General features: G+C 40.5%; 1 protein-coding gene across 2 annotated transcripts; it reads right to left on the bottom strand.

The window, feature by feature from the left end:
* Positions 1 to 7,635: 7,635 nt before the first annotated feature.
* TMEM225 (transmembrane protein 225) lies at positions 7,636 to 12,052 on the bottom strand. Of its 2 annotated transcripts, none has more exons than XM_084978238.1 (4): positions 11,836 to 12,052; positions 9,214 to 9,360; positions 8,825 to 8,959; positions 7,636 to 8,097 (listed from the first exon to the last, which is right to left on the bottom strand). In XM_084978238.1, exons 1-4 carry the CDS (start codon positions 11,837 to 11,839, stop codon positions 7,856 to 7,858), a joined length of 528 nt encoding a protein of 175 aa, XP_084834364.1. In that variant the 5' UTR covers positions 11,840 to 12,052; the 3' UTR covers positions 7,636 to 7,855. The 2 variants fall into 2 exon arrangements, with proteins under 2 accessions (XP_084834364.1, XP_084834363.1); XM_084978237.1 differs by having other exon boundaries at positions 9,994 to 12,046.
* Positions 12,053 to 26,407: the final 14,355 nt, after the last annotated feature.

Genomic DNA, 26,407 nt, shown 5'->3' with positions numbered 1-26,407 from the left:
CTTTTTAATTGCATTTTGCAAGTGTCTATAGGTAGTTTACAGTTGATTTTTATATGACATTGTTTTTGTATCTTTGCCAAATTATCTTATTTCTTATAACTTCCTTGTAGATTTCCTAGGGTGTTCACTATAAACCATTACGTCATCTGTAAATGGAGACAGCTATATTTCTTTCCTACTAATGTTTATCTCTTTATTTCTTATTCTGTTTTGCTGTACTAGCTGTGAAGTCTAATACAATATTGAACACAAGTGATGAGAGTTCCCAGTCTTAGGGGAAGAAGTATTAGGTCCTTCGTCATTACGTATGATATTGGCTATAATTGTTTAGCAGTTGCCTCTTACCATACTGAGAAAAAAAATCCTTCGATTTTGCCAAAAGATTCTTTCATGAATGTATGATCACTTTTGTCAAATGAGATGATCATATTATTTTCCTCTTTGTTAATGTGGTCATTACATTGATTGATATCTTATTGTTAAAACAATCTTGATTCCTAATGTAAACCTCTCTTGGATCCCAGTGTGTTATTGTTTTCATCTACTGCTGGAATCAATTTGCTAATATTTGGTTTAAGGTTTTTGCAGAAAGATTTGTGACAGATATTGATCTATTATTGCCTCTTCTTACAAAGTATGTGTCTGTATAATGTTGATCATCTAATTGAGTATTCTAGACTCCAGTCCCTTCTGAAAAAGTTATACAAAACTAGTGTTTCTTTCTTGAATGAGTAATAGTATTTACAAGTGAAATCAACTGAGCTTGGAATTCACACGATAAAAATGTTTTATATTACAAGATCATTTTTTTACAATGATTGAGGTTTTCTTCAGGCTTTTCAGGTTTTCTCCAGATGATTTCCAGGTTTTCTTCAGGTGATTCAGGTTTTATCTTTTTCCTGCATTTGTGTTTTTAGCAGTCTCTCTCTCTTTTTGCTCTTTAGGGCCCACTTGCGGCTTATAGAAGTCCCCAGGCTAGGGATCAAATCAGAGTTATAACTGCTGGTCTATGCCACAGCCACAGCAATGTGGGATCCAAGCCACATCTGCAATTTACACCACAGCTCAGGGCAATGCCAGATCCCCGTCCCAGTGATCGAGGTCAAGGATCAAACCTGCATCCTCAGGGATACCAGTCAGATTCATTTCTGCTGCACCACAACAAGAACTCTGTCTTTCCAGGCATTTGTCCATTTCATGTAAGTTATAGAATTTATTGCCCAATAAGTCCGTGTAGAATCCTTCCATTCTAGCCATCTCACATCTGTGGGCTCTGCCTGATGTCCTCTCTTTCATTCCTAGTACTGATTTAAGTTTTGTCTTAAGCAAGAAAAATGCTCAAATATCAAAAACTACAGCGACCTGCTTAGGCTTCATTCTCATAGAAGGTCAGAGAAGCCCACCCCAGGATATCAAAGAAGCCATTTGCCCAGCCCCTCCCAAAACTAGAAGACATCCTAGATGAGAATGGCTGAGTTTTATACTTAGGTTGGAACCCTAAGTACAGTCAAATAGCTAGGCCTCTGTATGCAAAGTTGAAAAGATGCTGATCCTTTTGAATGTAATTCAGAAAGCAAACTGATCTTTCAAGAATTGAAGAAACAATTACTTCAGCCCCCTGTCCTGGCCCTCCCAAATTCATCTAAACTCTCTGACCTTACTCTCATGAGAGAAAGAAAATCGCTTTTGGGGTATTAGCTCAAAAACTGGGGGTTGCTTATTTCTCTAAACAATTAGGGGATGACCTCCTTGCCTATGGGAAGTAGCAGCTATTCTAACCCTGCTAAAAGGAGGCTGAGAGGTTAATACATTTGGTCAGCCAATCACTATATGGACTCCACAACAGACTCAGGCTTTAGTAAGTTCGAAGAGAAGAGAATGGCTATACCCTGAAGGTTGACTCAAATTCAAGTTGTGTTTTAGGACAACTCAGTGACTACCAAAAGTACCTCTCACATGCTAAGACTTAGCACTCTGATACCCACAGAAAAAGATCCCTCTGGGTCACAACTGTATAGAAACAATAGACAATCTATTCCAGTAGCCTTGACCTAAGTGAGCCTCTCCAAACACCAAGGAGGAATGGTTCACAGGTTTTTTTCATTTTGTTTTGTTTTGTTTGCTTTCTAGGGCCACATCTGGGCATATGGAGGTTCCCAGGCTAGGGGTCTAATCGGAGCTACAGCCTCTGGCCTATGATACAGCCCCAGCAACACCAGATCCGAGCCACTTCTGCGACCTACACCACAGCTCATGGCAACGACGGATCTTTAACCCACTGAGCAAGCCCAGGGATCAAACCCACATCCTCATGGATCCTAGTCAGGCTGGTTAACCACCAATCCATGATGGAAACTCCCAGAGAAGTTTTATGAAGAAGGGAAAAGTCTGGTAGCACATGCAGTAACCTCTGGACCCAAGTCATAGGAGCAAGTTGCCTATCCCTAGGAATTCTGTCTAAAAGGCAGAGCTGATAACCCTGGAGACAGGGAAGCCTTAGAGTTCAGGACAGGGAAGATCTTAAATTTTTACACAGATTCCTGGTATATGTGTGCCATCCTATGTCCATATGGGGCTGTTACTGCAGAGAATAAACAAGGGAAACATGGGTGAAACATACTGCAGCTCTTAGAAGCAGCACAGCTTCCAAAAAAAGGTGGTGTGATACATTGTAGGGTCACCAAAGATGGATGCAGAGTAATAAAAGGAGACAACAAGGTAAAGGCAAACGTAAAAAGGATGGCCCTAGAACCGTTAATTTGGCAATTACCCTCATACTTCAAAAGCCAGGTCCATCCAATTATTCCCCAATCTATACAAAGGAAGAATTAGACAATGCCCAGAAATGGGGTTTCAATAGTGATCTAGGAGGCCATGGGTGGCTAGTTAGTGATCATGGGCAATTCTTCTTTCCCCAAACTACAGCTTGTCAAGCCATCAGGGAGGTTCATCAAGGTTATGGTAACTCCTGGCATGCAAAGCACAATCAGTCAAGATTTAATGCAATCCCTATCAAATTACCCATGACATTTTTCACAGAACTAGGAAAAAATAATCCAAAAATTTATACGGAACCATAACAGACCCAGAATTGCCAAAGCAATCCTCAGGGGGAAAAGACAGGAAGGCATAACCCTCCCAGTGTTCAGACAATACGATAAAGCTATAGTAATCAAAACAGTGTGGTATTGGCACAAATACCAATATATGGATCAATGGAGCAGAAGAGAGAGTCCAGAAATAAACCCATGTATCTATGGTAAATTAATCTTTGACAAAGGAGAGAAGAATATTAAACGGAAAAAAGTTCTTTAGCAGTGGTGCTGGAGAAATTGAAGAGCTGCATGTAAATCGATAAAATTAGAACACTCCCTCACACCATGGACAAAAATAAACCTCAAAATGGCTTAAAGACTTGAATATAAGGCATGACACCATAAAACTCCTAGAAGGGCACACAGGTAAAACATGTGTTCATACCATGATAGACGATAAGAAATTTATATATATTATAACTGAGTTACTTTGCTGCACAGCAGAAATTGGCATAGCACTGTAAATCAACTATACTTCAATAAAAAGAAAAAAACAGTGTAATCACTCAGATATGTGAGACATGCCACATTTGCACAATGAACAATCCCAGCAAGATTACCCAAAGGCCCCAGATAAGGCCCATTCAGACCAGAGGGACATATCCTGGGGAAGATTGGTAGATTCATTTTCCTGCTGTAACAAGAGCACTGGGCAATTTCAGGTGCTAGTGGATACATTTTCAAAAAGGATAGAAGCATTTCCTGCTGTAACTTAAATGGCAGCTGAAGTGGCTAAAGCATTACTAAAAAAAAGTAATCCCCATGTTTGGACTCCCAGGATCCCTACAAAGCAATAAAGATCCAGCATTCGTGTCTAAGATGACAAAGGGGATAATAAATGCCATGGGCATAATACAGACTTCATACTCAGCCTGGAGACTTCAGCCATCAGGAAAAGTAGAAAGGTCCAATAAGATCTTGAAACAGGCCTTAGCCAAGTGATGTCAGGAAACTCAAGAAAAATGGATTAATTTGCTTTCAATTGCCCTGCTCCGCATGGGGTTACGTGTATTTGAACTCCTGTATGGTACACCCATTCCCCAAGTCCGAGAGAAGGGACACCTTAATTCCCTTGAAATGGAACAACTCAGATATGCCCTCCAGGTAGGAGAAAACCAGAAAAGCTCTCATAGAATACGGTGATCAGGTGCTCCCTGCACCTGACTAGCCCTCCTTCCAGCCAGGAGACTGGGTGCACCTAAGAACCTAGAAAACCAGGGCCCTGCAAGACCAGCTCACTCCTAAGTGGAATGGACCCCACTCCAGTGATCCTAACCACCCATTCTGCCCTGAAGTTGTAGGGATCCATCTGTGGGTGCATCACACACGAGGGAAGAGGCACCTGAGCCCCAGCCTCCAGAGAGAAAACCTGAGGCAAGACCCCTTGACAACTCGTGTGACCCTCCAACCTGAAGCTTCCCTTCCAAAAAACAGCAAAGAGCAACCAGGGATATTCAGGCCCTGGCAGCGAACTTCAACATCAGGGCACATTTTTGCCTACAGGCCAAAGACCAAGATATCTTCATTTTTAGGGAAAATCTGACATATGACCTTGATTCTCTTGCTAATATTTGGGCCACACATCCTAAATTGTCTGGTGTCCTTTGTCTCCAAGAGGTTAGACCATTGGTAGTTGCTCAGGGAACAAATGGTTAGGGCCAAGGCCTGGTGACCATCATACATCTAAAGGCAGCTGGGGAGCAGTTCTGCTCCTCTCCCTGGGCTACCACGGTGCCTGTACTCAGCCAGAGGCAGTTACAAAAGAGGCCCTCAGCACTGCTCAAGAATGAGGTGCAGGACAATGAGCAGAGGAGGGCTCTGTCACCAGCAAAGCCCATTCGCAATTCCTGGGAAATAAAAACAGGATCTGGAAAATAAAGTCTAAACTTTCCCTTACCTTTGCGTTGTCTGTTTCCACTTGCTCACACAGGGCCAAATGCAGAGGCCCCACCGCCCCAGTGCTTCAGACTAGAGTCCCTGGTGCTTAATGGCAATGCCGCCTGTGCTGGTCCCCTGTGGTCTGGAGCCTGAGCAGCAGTGGAACCCCCACTAAGAACCCCACCCAGCCCCACAGCACTGGGAGACCCCGCCCAAGGCAGCCAGGCCCATGGCCATGGGGGGAGGGGGCGGGCAAGCTTGCAATCTGGAGAGCTCACCTCTGTATCCTCTGAACCCAACTCTGATTTGTTCTATTGGCTTGAGCAACACCAGGCAGGAGGACACTTTTGGGGACAGACTCAGGAGGGTCGGTAATTCTATATCCAAAAATTTTACCTTTTAAACCTGTACTAACATAAAAATTCTATTGAGGTAATTTGCATTCTCCTTTTTTTGTATAAATCTTTAAAATTCATAATGTGGGAGTTCCCCTGGTGGTGCAACAGAAATGAATCTGACTAGCACCCATGAGGATGCAGGTTCGATCCCTGGCCTTGATCAGTGGGTTAAGGATCCAGTATTGCCATGAGCTGTGGTGTAGTCAAAGACCCCAATCTGATCCTGCATGGCTCTAGCAGCTATAGCTCTGATTTGACCCTTAGCCTGGGCACTTCCATGTGCCATGGGTCCGGCCCTAAAAAGCAAATAAATAAATGAATAAATTAAATTAATAATGCATTTTATAGTTAGAGCACATCTCAAGTCAAACTAACCACATTTCAAATATTTGGTGGCCCCATGTAGCTTCTGGCGACAGTATTGGCCAGCACAGTCTAGAATAATTTTTTTTGTTTTTTTGTCTTTTGTCCTTTTAGAGCTGCACCACGGCATAGGCTGGGGGGTCTAATCAGAGCTGTGGCCGCCAGCCTAGGCCAGAGCCACAACGCAGGATCCGAGCCTCATCTGCAACCTACACCACAGCTCATGGGCAACGCCAAATCCTTAACCCACTGAGCAAGGCCAGGGATCAAACCTGCAACCTCATGGTTCCTAGTCAGATTCGTTAACCACTGAGCCAGGATGGGAACTCCAAGAATAATTTTTTTAATCTGATTTATATGTCAAATCTAATTGCCCCTTTTTAAAGAAGGAAGCCATTAACACAGAAGTGGAAGAAAGAACACTGAGTCCAGAGTCAAAATACTGAGTTTCAACTCCATAAGACTGAAGTGTAACATTCTACTCATCAGAGAGTCTCTCTGAGCTTCATGTTTTATTCTGTGAAAAATAATAAATGCTTCAAAGGACCAATTAAGACACTAAGTGTTTCCACAAGTGTTGTTTTCCTCTTGTGACATAGCGAAAACAAATCCAACTAGGAACCATGAGGTTGTGGGTTCAATCCTCGCCCTCACTGGGTTAAGGATCCAGCGTTGCAGTGAACCGTGGTATAGATCGCAGATGCGGTTAGGATGTAGCTCGGCTGCGACTCTGGTGTAGGGTGGAGACTACAGTTCCGATTGGACTCCAAGCCTGGGAACCTCCTTACACGGCGGGTGAAGCCCTAACGGACAAAAACAAACAAACAAATGAAAAAAAAACCTAGAACTTTTATACACTGCTGGCTAAAGTGTAAATTGGCAAAAAAATAAATAAAATAAAATAGTTATTTGTCAATATTTAGGTAACTTCAAAATGAATACTCTCTCTGATATATCTATTTAGTCCTAGATAAACACCCACAAGAAACTCTAGCTCATGGACAGAGGCAGTTGTGTATAAGGATGTTCATAGCAGCACTATTCGTAACAGAATAAAAGAAAATAACTAGATTTCCATCAACTGGAAAATAAGTATTTTACATTATATCTCTACAGTGGAAAGCTTAATAGTACTTTGAATAAATGAAGTAGAACAAAACTTATCAAAAAATCACAAAACCCTAGAGTTCAGTGAACAAAGTGAGCTGCAAGAAATGATCTGTACAGGAGTTCCCGTCATGGCTCAGCCGTAACAAACCTGAGTAACATCCATGAGGACGCAGGTTCGATCCCTGGCCTTGCTCAGTGGGTTAGGGATATAGTGTTGCCATGAACTGTGGTGTAGGTCACAGACGTGGCTTGGATCCCTCATTGCTGTGGCTGTGGCAGAGGCCAGCAGCTGTAGCTCTGATTCAACCCCTAACCTGGGAACTTCTATATGATGTGGGTTCAGCCCTAAAAAGCAAAAAAAAAAAAAAAAAAATCTGTACAGTATGACATTTAATGATCTTTGAATACTTGGAAAGCTAATCTATACAATTTTTATACATGCATAAAGTTATAGTAAAATTGATGTGAATGTAAAATGATCCAGCAATGTATCATTAAAAGTATTTTGTGGTGCTAAGGGAGGGAAATGAGATGACAAAAAAATTTGGAGGAACATCAGTTATGTCTATGATTAAATTTTAAAACATCTAAATCAAACAGGGCATAATGTCAAAAGTTCATAAAGTGGGGTGATGTGTACAGAGGTGTTTATCACATTGTTCTGTATTCTTTCTGAGTGTTTGAAATATGTCACAGTAAAATAAGTGAGATATAAAGTAGTATGTATTTTTCTAAATCTCTGTGATGTAGGAGTAAACAATACAGCAAGTATTTGTTACGTGACAATATTATATTAATAACATATTATTTAATGGTGGGACAAATAGAAGCTGGCCAAGATTTACCAAAAAAAAAAAAATTTAAAGCCTTTTGGATATTCTAATAGACCCCAACTGAGTCATAGTCATTTACATAAACCAAACAGAGACAAGATAGTTGGATACACACACGGCACATACACATAGGCTGTTTCCATTATGAGGAATATACACTGAAAAATAAACTGTCACATCATACAGCCCAGGTTACACGACGTGCTTGGATGTGTGCTTTGTTTGGAGAAGCTTCTTTTACATGAGCGGAGTGCACACGGACAATACTGCGAGGCATTTCCCTGCTTGCTGGTAATGAAATAACTTTGATAGAAGCCCCAGATGGCTCCATAACCTGACTCTCTCTGGCAGACTTAGGGATGTTGGTTAGCCAGGCACAACCATCGATGCAATGCTTGTACTGTAGGAAAGAGAGGAATCCTGGGGAAAAGAGAAGCCAGGGGAGGGTGTTGAAGGAACAATGGAAAAGACACAGAAATATTTCCCTCCCTCTTTATTGGCAAAGAGACCCTGATCCAAAGCCCAGTGGTTCCCCGTGGACTGGCCCAAGCCTTCAGGAGGGGGTACACTTTAGCAGAAAAGACGAAAGTGTAGGCAGAATAGCTTAAATGCTGCTCAACCAAACAAAACTGAGGATTCTTCTTGAAAGAGGACAGGCTTCTAAGTTAGGAAGTACAATTCCAAAGGAAATTTTAAAGACCTCTCAGAAGAGAAGCGTCTCCAGGATTCCAAGGCAGCCATCTAGTATCAGAGATTGCTTCTCCTGATCTCAGGCTGTCCTGGCATGACATGGTACCCCATGGTCACTGTCCCTCTCCATACCAGGGAACAGTCCCTATTGGCCACTCTCTTTAGTCATGAAGTTAATAGTTATCTCTGCCCTGAGGTAGGGAGGGTGTAAAATATGGTAGAAAAGGCAGAAATGAGGAGCTCCTTCAGAGGCAAATCATATTCACTATCTCGCTCAGCTCACATCTCCAACCCTATCCTCCTGGGCACTGTCCTCCGAATGGGAGTTCACTTGAATGTTAGCCCCTAAAAATGCAGGGCACTATTTTCCTCATCCCCCGTTCCCATCCTTTCACTCTCCCCTCTACCAGGCATGCATTGGTCCTTACCACCCATCAAGGGCCCTGAAGACACTCACCAGAGACAATTAAGAGGAAAACATTTATGTAGGTGATGAAAATGATCCAGGTGATCCTATAACCAGAGTAATACATGGATTCACCTTCCTTTAGCTTTTGTTGATACAGTATGAGCGCACAGAACAGAAAGATACCTGATGTCCAGACACAAGAAAAAAAATCCCTTCTGAGGAACTCTGGCTTTTCTCCTCAAGTCTTCACCCAAGATATGTCTCACTTCCAAAGCCCCTGCCCCATACAAATGCACCTTGTCCAAAGGTCAACCCCACTTCAGTGGAAACTGAATAACTAAGCCAAAGACCTGGGAAGGATGAGTTAGTCAGAGACTACAGTCTGGACCCACAAACCCTATGCCTCCAAGCCTGTGTTAGGAGTGATGGAAAGTTACCTGTGAGGACAGCAATGTAGGCCGTCATGAAGAGAATGAGCTTAGTTTGAGGAATCATATAGGTGAATTCAAGACCCAGGAGCAAGTTATGGAAGAAGGAAAGGTTGAGGACCAAAATCAGCAAGTTCCTGACCACCTCCAATCTACCTGTTGGAAAGCAAGCAGAAGCAGAATTGAGAAAAGGATAGATATTTCTTCTAGGCTCATTTCCACCCGGGGCCCACAAATTTCCAGGGAAATATGGGAATGAAGTTAAAGATTTAATTAAAAATAAAGAGGAAAGGGATGAAAGAGAAATAAGGTACTAAGCTGAACAGGAGACAGAATGAAAAGAAACTATTCTCTCTCTTGGTGTCTCTGTATGCTTCTTTCTCTTCTATTTTCTCAAAACTGGTTTCTCACTTCACACTCCAATTCATCCTGTCTTCCTCTAGCAGCAATATAACCTTGTTTCCAATATTTTCCTTCTTCCCAGTTATCTTTCTTTCAGATCTTTTAGACCCTCATGTTCTGATGTGCTGGTCATCCTGCTGCTACTGTCAAGGTTTCTCAGAGGTCCAACAACTAAGTCTGTGAGCTTCTACACTTCTCTCCAAAACATGCCAATAGTGAGCTTCTGGAATTGGCCTTGACTGTGTTGATTATGGAAGTGGGCACACTGCAACCAGAGGTAGCTGCGCTAAAGAATAATGATGAGAGGAATGAAGTCAAGGAAGGATGAACCCTCTCTCTCAAGGAAGGATGGAAACTGCCTGTCTCTTTCCAAAGAACAGCTCTGACCTTCTGGCCAAATAGGATTGCAGCATATCCATGGATTATGGATTAGTTTATGTTGCTTTGGTTCAAATGTCAGTTCTGCCCATTCTTCTATGATGATTCCTATGGCCAAGAAGACTAAGGCCCAGGAGGAGAAGATCATGTTGGCAGCCTGGATATTTCTGATTGATAAATGCACCATTGTGACTGGGGATTTCAATCTGAGATCACCCCGAATATCTCACATGCTTCTTCTCTGATTTGATTAGTCAAGGAAGTAAGGCAAAATCTAGGCTTTCTGTGATTGCTAAGGCATTGGCAGTAGCAGAAGTTGAAGGGGCTTGTGGAACAGAGAAGATAAAGCCCACTCTTCACACTCCTTTATCTGGGCTGGCCTGCTGTCCAGGCTGCCAACTGCCATGGAATCATCTGGTCATTTGACCCTTGACCCTGAGACTTATTGCAGTTGAAGAATCAAGGGGCCCAGAAGCCCTGAGAAAGGCATCAGTTATAGAGGGGGATACACTATCACACATAGAAAAAAAACTATCAGATATAAGAATAACTAGAGGCCTTGAAAGAAGTTAGATGTGCATGACTAAAGAAGTTAGAATTGTACGTTCCTGGATTGATGGGTATTAGATAGAGATCAGTGAAATGCAGGAGGAATTTAAGATTGTTGATGTGAGATGTCAGCTAGCTAACAGCACAGAAGGGAATGACCATTCAAAATCTGGAATGTTTTGGAGAAACTTTGGTCCTCATTGGGGGAACCTAAATAAGTTTCATTAGGCAGGTATCTTGAAAACAGACCAATGCCTTAAAACCAAAAGAACTAGCCTAATACACTGAACCACTACAGTCCAATATCATGTATAGGCATAGGCAATTCTTGTCAGAATTGCCTTTCTAAGAGCAGAGGAAACATTTTCAGGTTTCTTGAATAAACAACCATGGTGTACTAAGCTCAGAGGACTTGTGCTAAATCAAAAAAAAAAAAAAAAATTTTTACTGCATTAAGATGAATATCACCTCCAAAAGTCTCTCTCTGCATATTTCTTTGACCTCATGGAAGGCTGCTTAATATCAGTCAAACTGGATTTCTTTCATTGCCCCAAACACATTATGCTGCCTCTCTTCCAGACCTCTGGACACGTTTTAGTATATTTTATATATCTTTTTAACTTGTTTAAAATGAAGCTCAATATATTTAATTTTATATCTGTACTATCAGTAAAACTTGGTAATCAAGCAAATGGACTCAGAATCCTGGCTTTAGATTCTGGCTTTAGCACTGAGCAGCTCTGTGGTCTTGGGGGCAATAATGCATCCTACTAAAGGTTTCATAAAGGTTAAATGAGTTTAGAGATGTTTACATCTTAAAAGAGTTCCGGGCAAATAAATAATATATAAGTAATTATCCTCGTATTAAATTGGATTCCCTGGGAAAGAGATTTTGAGGCAGATATTTGTATGTGGGGAGTTTATTGGGGGGCATACCCAGGAATCACACCTGCGTTTGAAAGAAGCAGGTTTGAGCAGAAGTTGAACTGAGATGTGTTTGCAAGAGTGAGAAATATCTCTGGAATAATGAGATGTCCAAACTTTACTCTTACAAAAAGAAGGAAGTTTGTGCAAGCCTTTTTTTTGTTTTTGGTAAAATAACTTGTAATGTTCTAAAAAATTATGGAGAGCTAACACCACATTGTTATCAGTGGCTCTGTGAGGGAATGGAATTATGGCAAAACTTTCATGATTGGCTTTATATATTTCTATAAGGTTTTAATTTTCTATAAGTATGTATTTTGTAAATTTAAAGAAAAAACCCACTAAAACAAAAAAAAAGAAAAGAAATGTTAGCCAAACCCATCAGGAGCTCTGGCTCTGGGGGCCATCCTTGGAGTCATACTGATGGAGCAGGAGAGCTCAGTTTGTCATGAAAGGCAGACAGTACCTCCCTTTGCCTCAAGGCCACTTCTGTACTATCTATCAAGACCAGCAAGCCACAGCAGTCAGTGCCTCTGGTCACATAGGGATGAGCTCCCACACCTCATCCCTCCTAGATCAGGGCCAGCTTACTGTTAGGGCTGCCAACTGCCATGGAATCATCTATTGGTTTGACTCTTGATCCTTGGGGCCTAGGGCAGTGGAAGGACCAAGAGGATAACAGGCAGCACATGATGACAACTTATATTAGCATGTTATTATAATACTGATATTTTTATCTCAATACAATAGATCCTTAAGAGTGGGATGCCAAGGCTAAAAGATCTGTCTCTTTGAACCTTTCATAGGTAATGGCACTAAAGATAGAAAGATGTAGTCAGATTAGAGACACTGATAGGGTGAGGGATTAGTGAGAGACAGGTCAAAGAAGAAATTGCCTTTCCAACTAGAGAAAACAGTATTCAGAGCTGCCATTAAATAAGGTATAAAACATAGGCACAAGCATAAGCCTGGTGAGAAAGAATTTAAAGTGCTGGTTTGGATTATGTTTAAGGTGACTATTGGAGGCAATTGACAGAATTTAGTTCTGTAACTTAATAGCACATTAGGGGTTGGCAGTTGACACATAGGTGTGCCTATCACCATGTGGGGATACTGCTCAGAACGTGACAGGAGGTAGAAAATTCTGGAGAACAGCATCATTTATGAGAAGGAGTGATCAGAGCAAGGTAGAGAAATACAAATGTCGCTGAGGAATTTTTTTTAAAGAGTCTAGAGTTTTAAGGAGAGATTGGGCAACAGTCCCTGACGCCGCAGAAAAATCTAATTAGGTGGAAGCTGAACATATGTCTCTTGATTGGACAATTAGAATATCACTGGTGATTCTGGCTATGGTATTTTCAGTAGAATGATGAACAAAGTAGAAGGGAGACAGATCTTTTTTGTTTTCTTTTTTCAGTCAACTAGATTAAATAAATAATAATAAAGGGAAAAAGGAAATTAGAATTGTAGCTTCAAGAGGGATGTGTGCAATCTTGAAAAAGGAGAGTGATGTAATGATTTCCATATATCCTTCATCCAGCTTCAACGATCATCCCCTGAATTATTCTGAAACAAAACCAGACCATTTCATTTTTAAATATTTGTTTGTGTCACTAAAAGATAAGGATTGATTTTTTTTTCCCTACAAATTACCTTGCTCTCTCTCTTTGTCCTCTTAATCTGGTTTACTAGAGGGTTATTATCAGTTTTATTAATCTTTTCAAGATCCCTATATGTGTTTATCCATTTAAAAGTACTATTCTCAATATATTTCACTACTTTAAGCTTTTACCTCATTATAATGTTTTCCTACTTTTATTCTTTTATCCCCTGAATTTCTTAAAATAGTTTAAACTTCCTTATTATGCCAGGATTTAAGGCTGTCTATGTTTCTCTGAGCATGGAGTTTGCTGTATCTCATACTTTTTTAAAAATAATCTTCTCATAAATTTTTTTAAATAATATTTTTAAGAGCAGTTTTAGCTCTACAGCAAATTGAGCAGAAGGTCAAATGATTTTTCACACACTCTGTCCCCACACGTGGTAGCTTTCCCTGGTATCAATATCCCCTACCTAAGTGGTACATCTGCTACATTGAAGAACCTACAATGACATATCATTATCATCCAAAGTTTATAGTTTATGTTATGGTTCACTCTTGGGCTATCTTAAATATTTTCATATGACTTTACTTCATCTTGTTTCTTTAGGACAATTTTGTTGTGTCTTTTCCTTTTTAGGGCCACACCTGCAGCATATGGAAGTTCCTGGGTCAGGATTGAATTGGAGCTGCAGCTGCCGGCCTACACCATAATCACAGCAACACTGGATCTGAGCTGCATCTGTGACCTACACCTCCACCTGCAGCAACACCAGATACTTAATCCACTGAGGGAGGCCAGGGATAAAACCTACATCCTCATGGACACTGTGAGGAGGGACACTTAACTGGCTGAGCCACCATGGGAACTCCTAGACAGGTTTTCTTTCCTTTGCTTTTTAGGGCCGCACCAGAGGCATATGGAAGTTCCCAGGCTAGGGATCTAATAGGAGATACAGCTGCCGGCCTACACCACAGCCAGAGAAATATGAGATCCAAGCTGCGTCTGTGACCCACACCATAGCTCATGGCAACGCCAGATCCTTAACCCACTGAGCAAGGCCAAAGACTGAATCCTCATCCTCATGGATACTAGTTGGATTCATTCCTGCTGAGCCACTATGGGAACTCTAGTCCTAGACAGTTATTAATGCTAGTTTTTGTTTTATTTTGGTTTGGTGTTTTGGCCATGCCTGCAGCACGTGGAAGCACCAGGGCCAGGGCTCGAACCTGCACCACAACACTGACCCAGGCCACAGTAGTTGCTATGCCAGATCTCAGCCACCAGGGAGCTCCTTTTTCTCTCTCTCTCTTTAAGGAAAGGCCTTAAAATTACTATTTAAGAGAAAAGAAAGTCAAAACTGAAAAAGAAAAGAACACATGAAAGAATATTTAGAAAAAAATCTATGAATCATACTACCCTACCACAGCAATTAATTTCTTTCCGCGTGTTACTTCCTAGCTTCTGTTTATATGCACACATGTTCTACATGGTTGCCATCAATATGTTTGTATTATACACAGCCCTAGCATGAGCAATTAAAATAATCTTTAAAATTATCATTTTAAGAAATGCACAACTGTCCATTATGCTGATACACAAAAGTGTGTGAAACATTGTGTAACGGGATATTTTCACTGATTGTACTGGCACCCGTCTTGAACAATAAGATGAAATCAAAGATTTTATATGGTTCACAGAGTTGAACCCTCACTATGTCTTTACACACCCTCCTTGCCCAAGACACTCAACAGAAACATTAATATGAAGCTCTTTTTATTTTATAAAATAATAGTGTATATTTCTTATTTGACTTTCAACAAGCCTTAAACTTCAGATAGAACAACAGTTACAATTACATTGATTTTATCAATAAGGAAGCCTTGGGTTAGAGAGGTGAGTTACTTATGCTATAGCCACACCACCAATTGTAAATAGCAGAAATGGACCTTAACGTAGTCCCTCTCACATATTCACTCTATGCAGATATCTAGACTTCAGATTAGTAGGGTTCATAAGAGAAATGTACACCAAAATTAGGAATTATGTCAGTCTTAGGGTAGATAACCAACCATGAAATATCCAAGGATAATTTTAAACATTGAGATCCCTCTTGGGATTGTGTACACATCTTTCCCCACCTGAATGTATCTTAGAAAATAGAAACTATAACATTGGCGCATTCACAATTGCAAGATTCACTAGTAAATAATTGAAGGTAGTCCCATCTGGGGCAATTAAAACTTTTCCTAAACACCAGGAACTCTGGAGACCAAAAAGAAAAATGGAATAATTGTTCATCTTAATCAGTGTCTCTCTCTCTCTCATCATCCTGATTAGGTACCTCTGTGATCCAAAGAGTAATTTCAAGGCAAGCCTATCCTTTGAGCCTCTGTCTCCCTGGGCTGCGATTTCATGGCCAAGTGTCTGATCACATTGTTTCTGGAACTCTCGCCAGGATATTTGTTTTCTTTTATTTTAAAGTGAAAGGGGCTACCTTCCTCTACTCCACCAGAAATACTCTTCACTTTGGGACCGAGAGACCACAGGCTAACAGACCTCACTACCTGAGACCTGGGTAGTTCTATCCTGCCTGAAGGGCATGTATTCTAGGCAAGGCTTTATCGTGATCCCAATATGCTTGAAACAGCTACTCCTGACATCTTCCTGAACAGAAAGACACAGCATGAAAGCCCTTCCTCCTGTTGGGCCTTAGGCAATTGCAGTGTTTATGGACAGAGAGTAACTACAGAGAATATGCCTGTGGTTTATGTCTAAACTTCTACTCAGATGCTTTTTCATGTCACTTGGCTTCTCCATTCTTTTCTTCATCAGGATGCCTTCCTGAATGCAGGTCTGACTTTTTGATGTACAGAACTGACTGTACAGGACAGACTTTTTGATGTACAGAACTGAGGGATGGCATTTTGCTAGATTCTAGCCCAGGATTTCTTGATTATGGACCTCTCTGGAATGCTTATTGAAATGGAGAATTTCTTTTTCCAACCCCAGATTCACATAATCAGAAATTTGGGGTTGGGATAGTCATGTTTAGCTTTATCTGCTCTCAGAGAGGTAGAAATCTGAGAACAGTGTAATGTTCTCACTGAGATCTGACTCTGGACCATTGCCCTTTGCATTTTTATAGTTTTTGAGGGATATAAAACCACAAGTTTAATATGAGTAGAAATTGCTATAAGACGTTGCTGCACATTAGCACTTATTGGATAAACATCTAGCAAAATACAACAAACGATGCAGACCACATGTAAGAACACATCTTTACTCTGCTGATCTTGGGTCCCCTGGGGCTAAAGAAGCAGCAACAAGGCCAGGGTACCCACTGGGGGCTGCCCTGCACTGCTGGGTGGGGTTGGGAGGGGGACAGGAATCTCCCTGGTGGCTTGTACCTAGTACTTACGATAGAGTGGGATTGGGAGGAAGCAAGGTATGGGTCCTCTGGATCTTTCCAAACCTAAACCCCCCCAACTAAAATCCTCAGAAGATCATAGCTTTGAAAGTGTTTAAAAAAATTTTTAAAGGAGTTCCCGTCATGGCTCAGTGGTTAATGAATCTGACTAGGAACCATGAGGTTGCAGGTTCGATCCCTGGCCTTGCTCAGTGGGTTAGGGATTTGGCATTGCCTTGAGCTGTGGCTCAGATCCTGCGTTGCTGTGGCTGAGGAGTAGGACAGGGTCTACAACTCTGATTAGACCCCTAGCCTGGGAAACTCCATATACTTCGGGCGCAGCCTTTGAAAAGACAAAAAGACCAAAAAAAAAAAAAAAAAAAAAAGTTTTTAAAAATAACAATTAAAAAAACCCCACAACTTGGAGTTCCTATGGTGGCTCAGTGGTAACAAACCCAACTAGTATCCATGAGGACACAAGCCTTGCTGTGAGCTGTTGTGTAGGTCACAGACGCGGCTCTGATCTGGTGTTTCTTTGGCTGTGGTGTAGGCCAGCAGCTGCAGCTCAGATACAACCCCTAGCCTGCGAACTTCCATATGCCATGGATGTAGCCCTAAAAAAGACAAAAAACGTTTCTAAAAAATTAAAAAAATAAAAACCCAAAACCACCTCTCCAGCATCCAGGCTTTTACATTTCAATGTCCTCTACCTTGTGATGACATCTGAACTTTGGTATTTGGATGTAGGCAAATGAGAAAGGAAGGAGAGAAATCACAGACAAATCGTTCTCTGTCTTTACTTTGAATACTTGCTTCTCTGGGTGAATTTTTTTTTGGGCTGCACCCACAGTATGTGGAATTTCCTGAGCCATGGATCGAACCCATGTCACAGCAGTGACCCAAGCCACAGCAGTGACAACGTTGGATCCTGAACCACCAAAGATCTCCTGTGTGTGACTTCTCTATCACTATGTTTCATTCTACCGTAGGAAGTTTCCCCAAGGAAGCAAGGGAGAGTGGCAAGGTAGAGAGTTAATAAAATCTTCTGTATTTGTATCTTCGAAGCAGTCTGAGTTTTCACATGGTATTTCACTTGATCCTAAGACCCTAAATCCTGTATTCTTTTCTGTCTAATGATTAAAGAAAAATCTTAAAGGTACACATACCTGTAAGGATTTTTTTTTCAGAAGACTTTACCATGCCTATTGTGGAAAATAATTAATGTCCTTACATGTATGAGAATATAGGATCAATGACTTGCTGGGCCCCTCAGAGAAGGGTTTGATATGAGGAATAATTATTCTAAATCAAATAACATGTTAATGGTGATGTACAGAGGCTCAGCTCACTTTATTTTGTTGTTGTTGTTGTTGTTGTTGCTATTTCTTGGGCCGCTCCCGCGGCATATGGAGGTTCCCAGGCTAGGGGTTGAATCGGAGCTGTAGCTGCCAGCCTACACCACAGCCACAGCAACGCGGGATCTGAGCCGCGTCTGCAACCTACACCACAGCTCACAGCAACGCTGGATCGTTAACCCACTGAGCAAGGGCAGGGACCGAACCCGCAACCTCATGGTTCCTAGTCGGATTCGTTAACCACTGCGCCACGACGGGAACTCCTCAGCTCACTTTAAATCAACAATAGCGTTAGAACACAGAGCGGTCACCTAGATTATCTCCTTCCACACTGGTAGGAACTCCTGTCATAACTATGAAGACATTGTTTTAGCTCATTCAACTTTGCCTTATCCACATTACAAAAGGAACATGAGATAATTTGAACATTTCTCCTTGTCTTTGGGTTACATTTTTTCATTTGCTTTTGGCAATCAGATATCACCCTACATGATAATGTTGTAACAAATTACAAACAATTTTTCCTTCCAAACTGCTTGCACGGTGAGGCAATTACACACATGCACACACACCCCCTCCCACACACACACAGATCAAAATTGTCCAATCTGAGATTTATTTTACTAAACATTATTCACAATATGTATGATTCATAAACTGGTAGTAGATATTCGGACTACACTTGAAGTTTTTTGTTTAGAAGATTTGACTCCAGTAAGCCTTATGCACTAACCTTGCTGGAACATATATAAGTAGAATAGATGATTATCCATAATATCTTATTTTAGGGATAAGCAAAAATATTGTGTCAAATATCTACTCATCTGATACCATAAACTATTATCATTCAAAACTCATTTCTTTTGGTTAAGAGTTGATCACTTCAAAATTCAAGTAAAAATATTACAGTATTATGAACTAGATTCACATGCAATACATTAGATCCCAGGAATTTATTTATCTTATAGATGAAATTTTAAAAAAGGTCACTATATAAAGTGATTGATATGTTAATTAGCTTGCTAACGGTAATCTTTTCAAAATGCATCCATATATCAAATCATTGCTTTTGTACACCTTAAGTAAACACAATATTTGTCAATTATACCTCAATAAATCTGGAAAAAAAATCAATCTCATTTTGCGATTTTTCTAAGTAAATGAAAATCCTCTTCCATAAATTAGTCTATCTTACCTCTTTTTCAGGTCATGAGTCTCTAGACTGGAGAAAAACCACAGTATTCTCATTGAAATATATGTCTCATGATAATGACCTTATCTACATCTGAATATTCTTTTGTATCCTCTCAGCTTAAGTGAATTCTCCTCACTTCTGAAGATTCAGTTTAAAATCTACCCTTTCCTAAAGACTGTCTTTATCACCATAGACAATAGCGGTCAGTTCTGTCTCTGATTTCACCAGTTTCTACTGCTTCTTACAATGATTTGCTGGGCCTCTCAAGTGCCCTAAGTCAAATAGAGCACTACATATGGTGCTTCATTCACTCAACAATTTGTCAAGATGAGGCAGGCGTTGGCCAACACCTTGCCTTGCAGATTGCAAGGATGTGAAGGGACTAACACTGACTCTTTCAGTGTGCCCCTTCTATGTTAAATGGCCCAAATACTTAATAAGTAAGTTTATAAGTTGCATCATTTGTCACTTAAAAATATATGTCCGCAGTTCCTGCTGTGGCACAGTGTGTTAAGAATATGACTGCAGTATCAACTATAAAGGAAAAAAATAAAAATTACCAAAAAAAAAAAAAAAAACTGCAATGGCTTGCCTCACTGCTGAGGTGTAGGTTCCATCCCCAGCCTAGCGCAGTGGGGTAAAGAATCCAGCATTGCACAGCTACAGTGTAGGTCACAGATGTGACTCAGATTCAATCCCTGCCCTGGGAGCTTCCATATGCGACGGGTCTGGCCATATGTTTATATGTGTGTGTGTATGTGTATGTGTGTGTGTGTGTGTGTGTGTGTGAATCATATAGCTGAAATTTACAGGTAAAATTTTTTAAAATGGTCACTATATGAAGTGATTGATATGTTAATTATCTTGTTATGGTAGTCTTTTCAAAATGCATACGTATATGTATGAACCACATGGATATGAATTTTTACCGCTCCTGAGCATATATCCAAAAAAGGCAAAAATTTTAATTTGAAAATATGCATGCACCTCAATGTTCATAGCAGCACTATTTACAATAGCCAAGATATGGAATCAACCTAAATGTCCATCAACAGATGAGTGGATAAAAATGGGGCACAATATATATATATTATTTGGCCATAAAAAATAATGAAATAATGCCATTTGCAGCAACATGGATGGACTAGAGATTATCACACTAAGTCAGACAGAGAAAGACAAATATCTTATGATATCACTTATATGTGGAATCTAAACAAACGATATAAATGACCTTATTTACAAAATCAAAATAGACTCGCAAACTTAGAAAACAAACTTTTAGGGAGTTCCCGTCGTGGCGCAGTGGTTAAGGAATCCGACTAGGAACCATGAGGTTGCGGGTTCGATCCCTGCCCTTGCTCAGTGGGTTAACGATCCGGCGTTGCCGTGAGCTGTGGTGTAGGTTGCTGTGGCTCTGGCGTAAGCCTGTGGCTACAGCTTCGATTCGACCCCTAGCCTGAGAACCTCCATATGCCGTGGGAGCGGCCCAAAAAAAGCCAAAAAAAAAGAAAACAAACTTGTAGTTATTACCAAAGCGGAAAAAGGGAGGATAATTTAAGAATTTGGGATTAACAGATACACACTACTATGTATAAAATAGATCAACAACAGGGATCTACTGTATAGCACAGGGAAATCTACTCAATGTTCTATAATAACTTATAATGGAAAAGATTCTGAAAAAGAATATATATACATAGATATAACTGAATCACTTTGCTGTACACCTGGAACTAACCCAACATTGTGAATCAACTTTATCTCAATTTTTAAAAATTTAAGAAAGAAAAAGAAGTAGTTTGAAATATTTTGTAGTAGAAATAAATGTATATAGTATTTGAATTCTTTGTTTGTTTGGCTGCAGCCATGGCATATAAGAAGTTCCCAGGCCAGGGATCGAAATTGAGCTGCATCTGCAGCCTATGCCATAGCTGCTGCAACACTGGAACCATAAGCCACTGCACTGGGCCAGGGATCAAACCCACGTTTCAACAGCAACCCTAAGCACTGCAGAGACAATGCTGGATTCTTAACCTGCTATGGCAGGAACCCCCCTGAATTGTTCTTATATCTTCTAAACAAAAACTTTATAATACATCTTTAAAAAATATGTGACTGGAAATTTACCACTTAGAGTTTAAAATAATTTCTATGAGAATATTATATTTTGTATCACCCATTCTATTTCTTCATCATTGTGTTCTCAATATATTCCTGATATTGCGCTATACGGTTTGCATTGCTCTGGAAATGTGACCAGATTATATGGTTACGTTCCCTTATGTAAAAAATATGTGACAGGGCAGCTCAACAACAGTTCTTACAGGCCACTAAACCCTAGAGATCAGAAACCCTTGGGGAACACTTGTCTTTATATTTCTAGACATAAAATACTTGAACTGAGAATAGGAGTCACAGATTCATTTAAACCGGCTGCTTCTTAGCTTAAGGATGAGAAGGTACAATTGACTCGTCTTTACTCCTAACATGAGAACAGGAAGAGAAAAGATATTAAGCAAGTTTCAGAGAAGGAAGGTGAGTTTCACAATTATCATGTTCGTATTGAATAGGTATTGAAACAAAGGTATTCATTAAAAATTAACTCCTTATCATCCTTCAAGCTAGAGGAGCTAGAGGTTCTGACGTTTGCAGGGCACGGAGCCACAGGAGTAGAGGGAAGGGACCACGGACATCCATCCTAGACTCAGATGTGCATTGTCCACTCACCTTATCTAAATACCCTAGTCTCCAATGGGTGAATCAATCTGGGAAATCATCAGCCATTAAGATAGGAATTATAATACTAGAAATATATTTTACAGACTGTAGAATGCACAAAATTTCCTATTTAATTTGCATGATAATCTTTTGAAGTATTTATTATTTTTACAGATTAAAACATGAAGCTCAGAAAGACTCTCTGATGAGTTGAATGTTACACTGTCTTAGAGTTAATGTTGAAACTAAATATTTTGACTCATGATTCAGTGCTCTTTCTTCCACCTCTGTGTTAACCGTTTCCTTCTTTAAAAGGCAGCAATTATGATTTGACAGTTAAGTCAGATTTAGAAAAAAAAAATATGTTCTAGACCTGTGCTGTGCAATACTTCAGCCACTAGCCATGTGTGGTCACTGAGCATTAGAAATGTAGTGTGATTTGAGTATGCTATAAGTATATATACATTATTAATATCAAAGATTTATACCAAAAAAGAATAGAAAATACCTCAAAAATTTTATATCATTACAGGTTTATGTGATAAATACGGATTTTTTTAATTTTTTGATTTTATGGCTGCACCTGCAGCATATGGAAGTTTTCCAGGTGAGGGACTGAATCCAAACCAAAGTTGCCACCTACACTGCAGCTACAGCAATGCCAGATTCTTTAACCCACTGCACTACGCCAGGGAGTGAACCCATTGACGTCCAGTTCTTAACCCACTGTGCCACAGCAGAAAATCTAAGTTTTTGTATATACCAAATTAAATAAACTATAGTATTAAAATTGACTTCAACTGTCTGTTTTTGCCTTTTTTTGGCTTTTTTCATTTTTTCTGTTTCAAGTATAGTTGATTTACAATGTGATAATTTCTGCGGTACAATAAAGTGACTCAGTTATACATATAGACACATCCATTCTTTTTCAGATTCTTTTCCCATATAGATCATCACAGAATATTGGGCAGAGTCCCCTGCGCTATACAGCAGGTGCCCTTTGGCCAGTCATTCCATATACCACAGTTTCTGCTTTTTAAAAATGGGCTTCTAGGACATATAAATGACAAGTGTGTCTGCATTATCTTTCTATTGAGCAACGCTGATCTAGACTTCACCTTTGAAAAAATACTTTCAATTGTCGTAATTTTAATAGTACTATGTGATGTTCAGAAATGTTTAAAAACAAACTTTAAATCACTAAACTGCTTTTGAATTCCAAAATTTACATAAGACCTGAATAGCTCTGAGTCAGTGTGCTTGATTATTTTGGGGGAAAGGGGGGGGCAGTCAAATATACAACGTAAAAAATATTAGCCCTGCCCTGGTAGAACTTACTGTTTTAGTAAGTAGATGGCTAAACAAAGTAGATACTGGTTAGCTCTGTTCATTTTTATGTGGCTTAAGATGTAATTTGTATTAAAAATCCTTCCTATAAACAAAGCCTATCACACTAATTACACTACCTTGGAACCACTGAGTCTAAATGTAAGTGAAAAAAGATTTGGAGCCCCCTCGTGGCACAGCGGGTTGAGGATTCAGTGTTGTTACTACAACAGCTCAGGTTTCTGCTGTGGCACAGGTTCAGTCCCTGGCCTGGGAACTTCCACATGCCTTGGGTAAAGCAAAAAAAAAAAAAAAAAAAAAAAAAAATTGTAAAATCATACAGTTCTTTTCTTTATCCAAGAAGATTAGTCTTGAGAGAGGATGTTTTCAGGGATGTGCTTCATGACCACGTAAATGCTTTCTGGCAGAGAAGAAGCAGAGAGAAGTTTGGAGGAGAAAACAACAACAAAGAAAGATGCTTTCATCTCTAGGAGAAAATAACCTAAAATGGTGCCTCTCAAACCTTACTGTGCACACACATCACTTGGGAATCTTGCTAAAATTCCCATCCCGACTCAACCGATGTGGTTTAGGACCCAAGACTGCATTTTAGCAATTCCTAAATGATGTTAGTGACGTTGGTCATTGAGTAGCAAGGACCCAAAGCAGAGGAATGTCTGGGAAGTAGGGAAGACAGAACAGAGAAACCAAGCTGACTTGAATAGATGTTGAAATAGAACAAGGGCATGGGCAGGATGGAAGATCTTCTACTATGACTCAGAGCCCAGTAGGCATCAGGGGAGAGGTGGAAAAATACAATACGTAAGGAGAGCGGTTAGTGAGTTTGTGACACTCAGAACAGCTTGAAGTCATCAAGAAAAGATTTGAAAGGCAAAAAACTGAGTAAATGGGTCTTCTTGGATATTCCTTTCATATTTCTGTCTGTGTTGTCTCTGTGACTAGACTATACCTGTGTGTGTTAATTGGCAAGAGAGGAAAGGAACAGAGGACTCAAGAGTATTTTGGCAACAAGTTAAGGACAACTGGACAGCCCCTCTTTTGTACATAATTCCCCTCTCTCCATCCCTCAGGACAGAAGGCAGATGCAAAATTCACATGTTCTGTAGAATCTGGAAACCTGCTCAGAGAACAGCTGTTCAGTCGTAAGAAGCTTTTTTGTTTTAAACTAATTAGGGCAATCAGGAGGAGGCTCTTGCAACCATGGGAATGCAAGAGGCCAAAGAAGTGTGCCCTGAACTAATATGGCAGTCATGGATTGGCAGCAAGAGGACACAAAGAGTTTTGTGTTTTTTTGGTTTTTTTTTTGTCTTTTTGCCATTTCTAGGGCTGCTCCCTCGGCATATGGAGGTTCCCAGGCTAGGGGTCGAATGGGAGCTGTAGCTGCCAACCTACACCACAGCCACAGCAACGCAGGATCCGAGCCGCATCTGCAACCTACACCACAGCTCACGGCAACGCCGGATCCTTAACCCACTGAGCAAGGCCAGGGATCGAACCCGCAACCTCATGGTTCCTAGTTGGATTTGTTAACCACTGAGCCACGCCAGGAACTCCACAAAGAGCTTCTTGAAGAGCCAGGAAGAAAAGTGGATCCTGGGGTAGCAGTTTGAGAAAGTACAAAACCAGATGTCTGAGCAGTACCCTGCATAATCTCTGGGCAAATATGAAACTGTAGAGAGGGCTCTGTGAGCAATCCAACACTAAAAGGAAAATGGTTTGATTCTTCAGAGATAAGGCCTTGGTTGACCCCACAATTCCAAGGCAATTCCAAGTTTTGTGTCCCATTTGCCCCCTCCTGGGAGAAGTGTGGGTGGAAGACAGGAAGCACTACTTGGGGGCCTCCAGTGGAAACACAAATTCTGTGTTGTTTGCACAAAGCCAAATGGCAGGAACAGCAGTAGTGCATTAAGTCTCGCTGCATGGCCTTGGTGAGAGAGGTAGACTCTGCTCAGAGGTTGGCCAGAGGGTTTTGAAAGGGCTTCCATTCTACTAATATCCAGCTTCCAATTTTTTTTTCTTTTTGACCACACCCACGGGATGTGGAAATTCCCGGGATGGAGATCTAACCCATGCCACAGCAGCAACCTGAGCCACTGCTTTGACAATGTGGGATCCTTAACCCACTGTGCCACAAAGGAATTCCTGTTAATATCCAGCTTTACTGAAGTATTAGAAAAATATGCTTCCCACCTAGTAATCAGCTTATGATTAGATTACAATAGAACACACACACACACAAACACACACAGATGATAATACAGTTCCCTGAAACATGTTCTGAGCCACATTTGTGCTACAATATTTTTTAAGTGAAAGGGAGAATCTATCCTCAAATAAGTTTGTTATATAGCCTTCTAGGAAAATTTGAAATATCCTTCAGTTAAGAAACTAGTTTAATTTTGTATAACTCTGAGTCTCTGAAATCATATGATTCCTAAGATACTTATTTCATGTATACCTATGAACAACTCAGTAAAATTAATATTCTGTTGAACACCCTTAGAAACCTTGAAGTGGAAATCATAAAAGATTTTTAACAATAAATACCTTCCCTGTAGGAAACCCTGGAGGCATGGCCAGCCCTTGACAACTATTTCATTAGCAAAAGTATTTTCTCAGCCAACAACCTCTTCTTTATGCATCTTTTTCAACTAATTTGCTTTAGAAAAACTCCCCAATATTCTTTAGCATTGGACTTATTTTTAATTCCGAAGCTAAAGGTTTTATATTTTGCTAAAGGAATTTTGTCTTTTGGCTTTTTTTTTTTTTTTTTAATAGGATCGCACCTGCAACATATGGAGGTTCCCAGGCTAGGGATCAAACTGGTGCTGTTGCTGCCAGCCTAAGCCACAGCCACAGCCAGAGCCACAGCCACAGCAACGCAAGATCTGAGCTGCGTCTGCGACCTATACTGCAGGTCACAGCAACATCAGATCCTTAACCCACTGAGTGAGGCCAAGGATCGAAACTGCAACCTCATGGTTCCTAGTCAGATTCATTTCCGCTGCGCCATGATGAGAACTCCTGCTAAAGGAATTTGAGACACTAGGGAGGATGTGAGAATGTACTTATGGTTCCTACAGTCCATAGGTAGATAGATGATTACTTACTCTGTTTCATCTGAGATCTGACTTTTTGGTGGGTAAAGTCTCTGCACATGGATGGAAGTGCAGGCTTAGTGCCAATAGGTAAGATAACCTGGGTTCAGTGTTTCCATGAGTAGAATATCTGGGCTCTGGGGAACCGAAGACAAGGAGTGATTCTGCCTGTCTAATTGGACTCTAATTGGACTCATTCATCTTCACAGATTTCTCGGAGAATA

This window comes from Sus scrofa, chromosome 9, assembly GCF_054392235.1.
Source record: "Sus scrofa isolate SSC_HxYL_T2T_F1_AM1 chromosome 9, Sscrofa_HxYL_maternal_Yorkshire_Landrace_v2.0, whole genome shotgun sequence".
NCBI classification, from domain to species: Eukaryota; Metazoa; Chordata; class Mammalia; order Artiodactyla; family Suidae; genus Sus; species Sus scrofa.
This window is presented reverse-complemented; position numbering and strand designations above follow the sequence as displayed.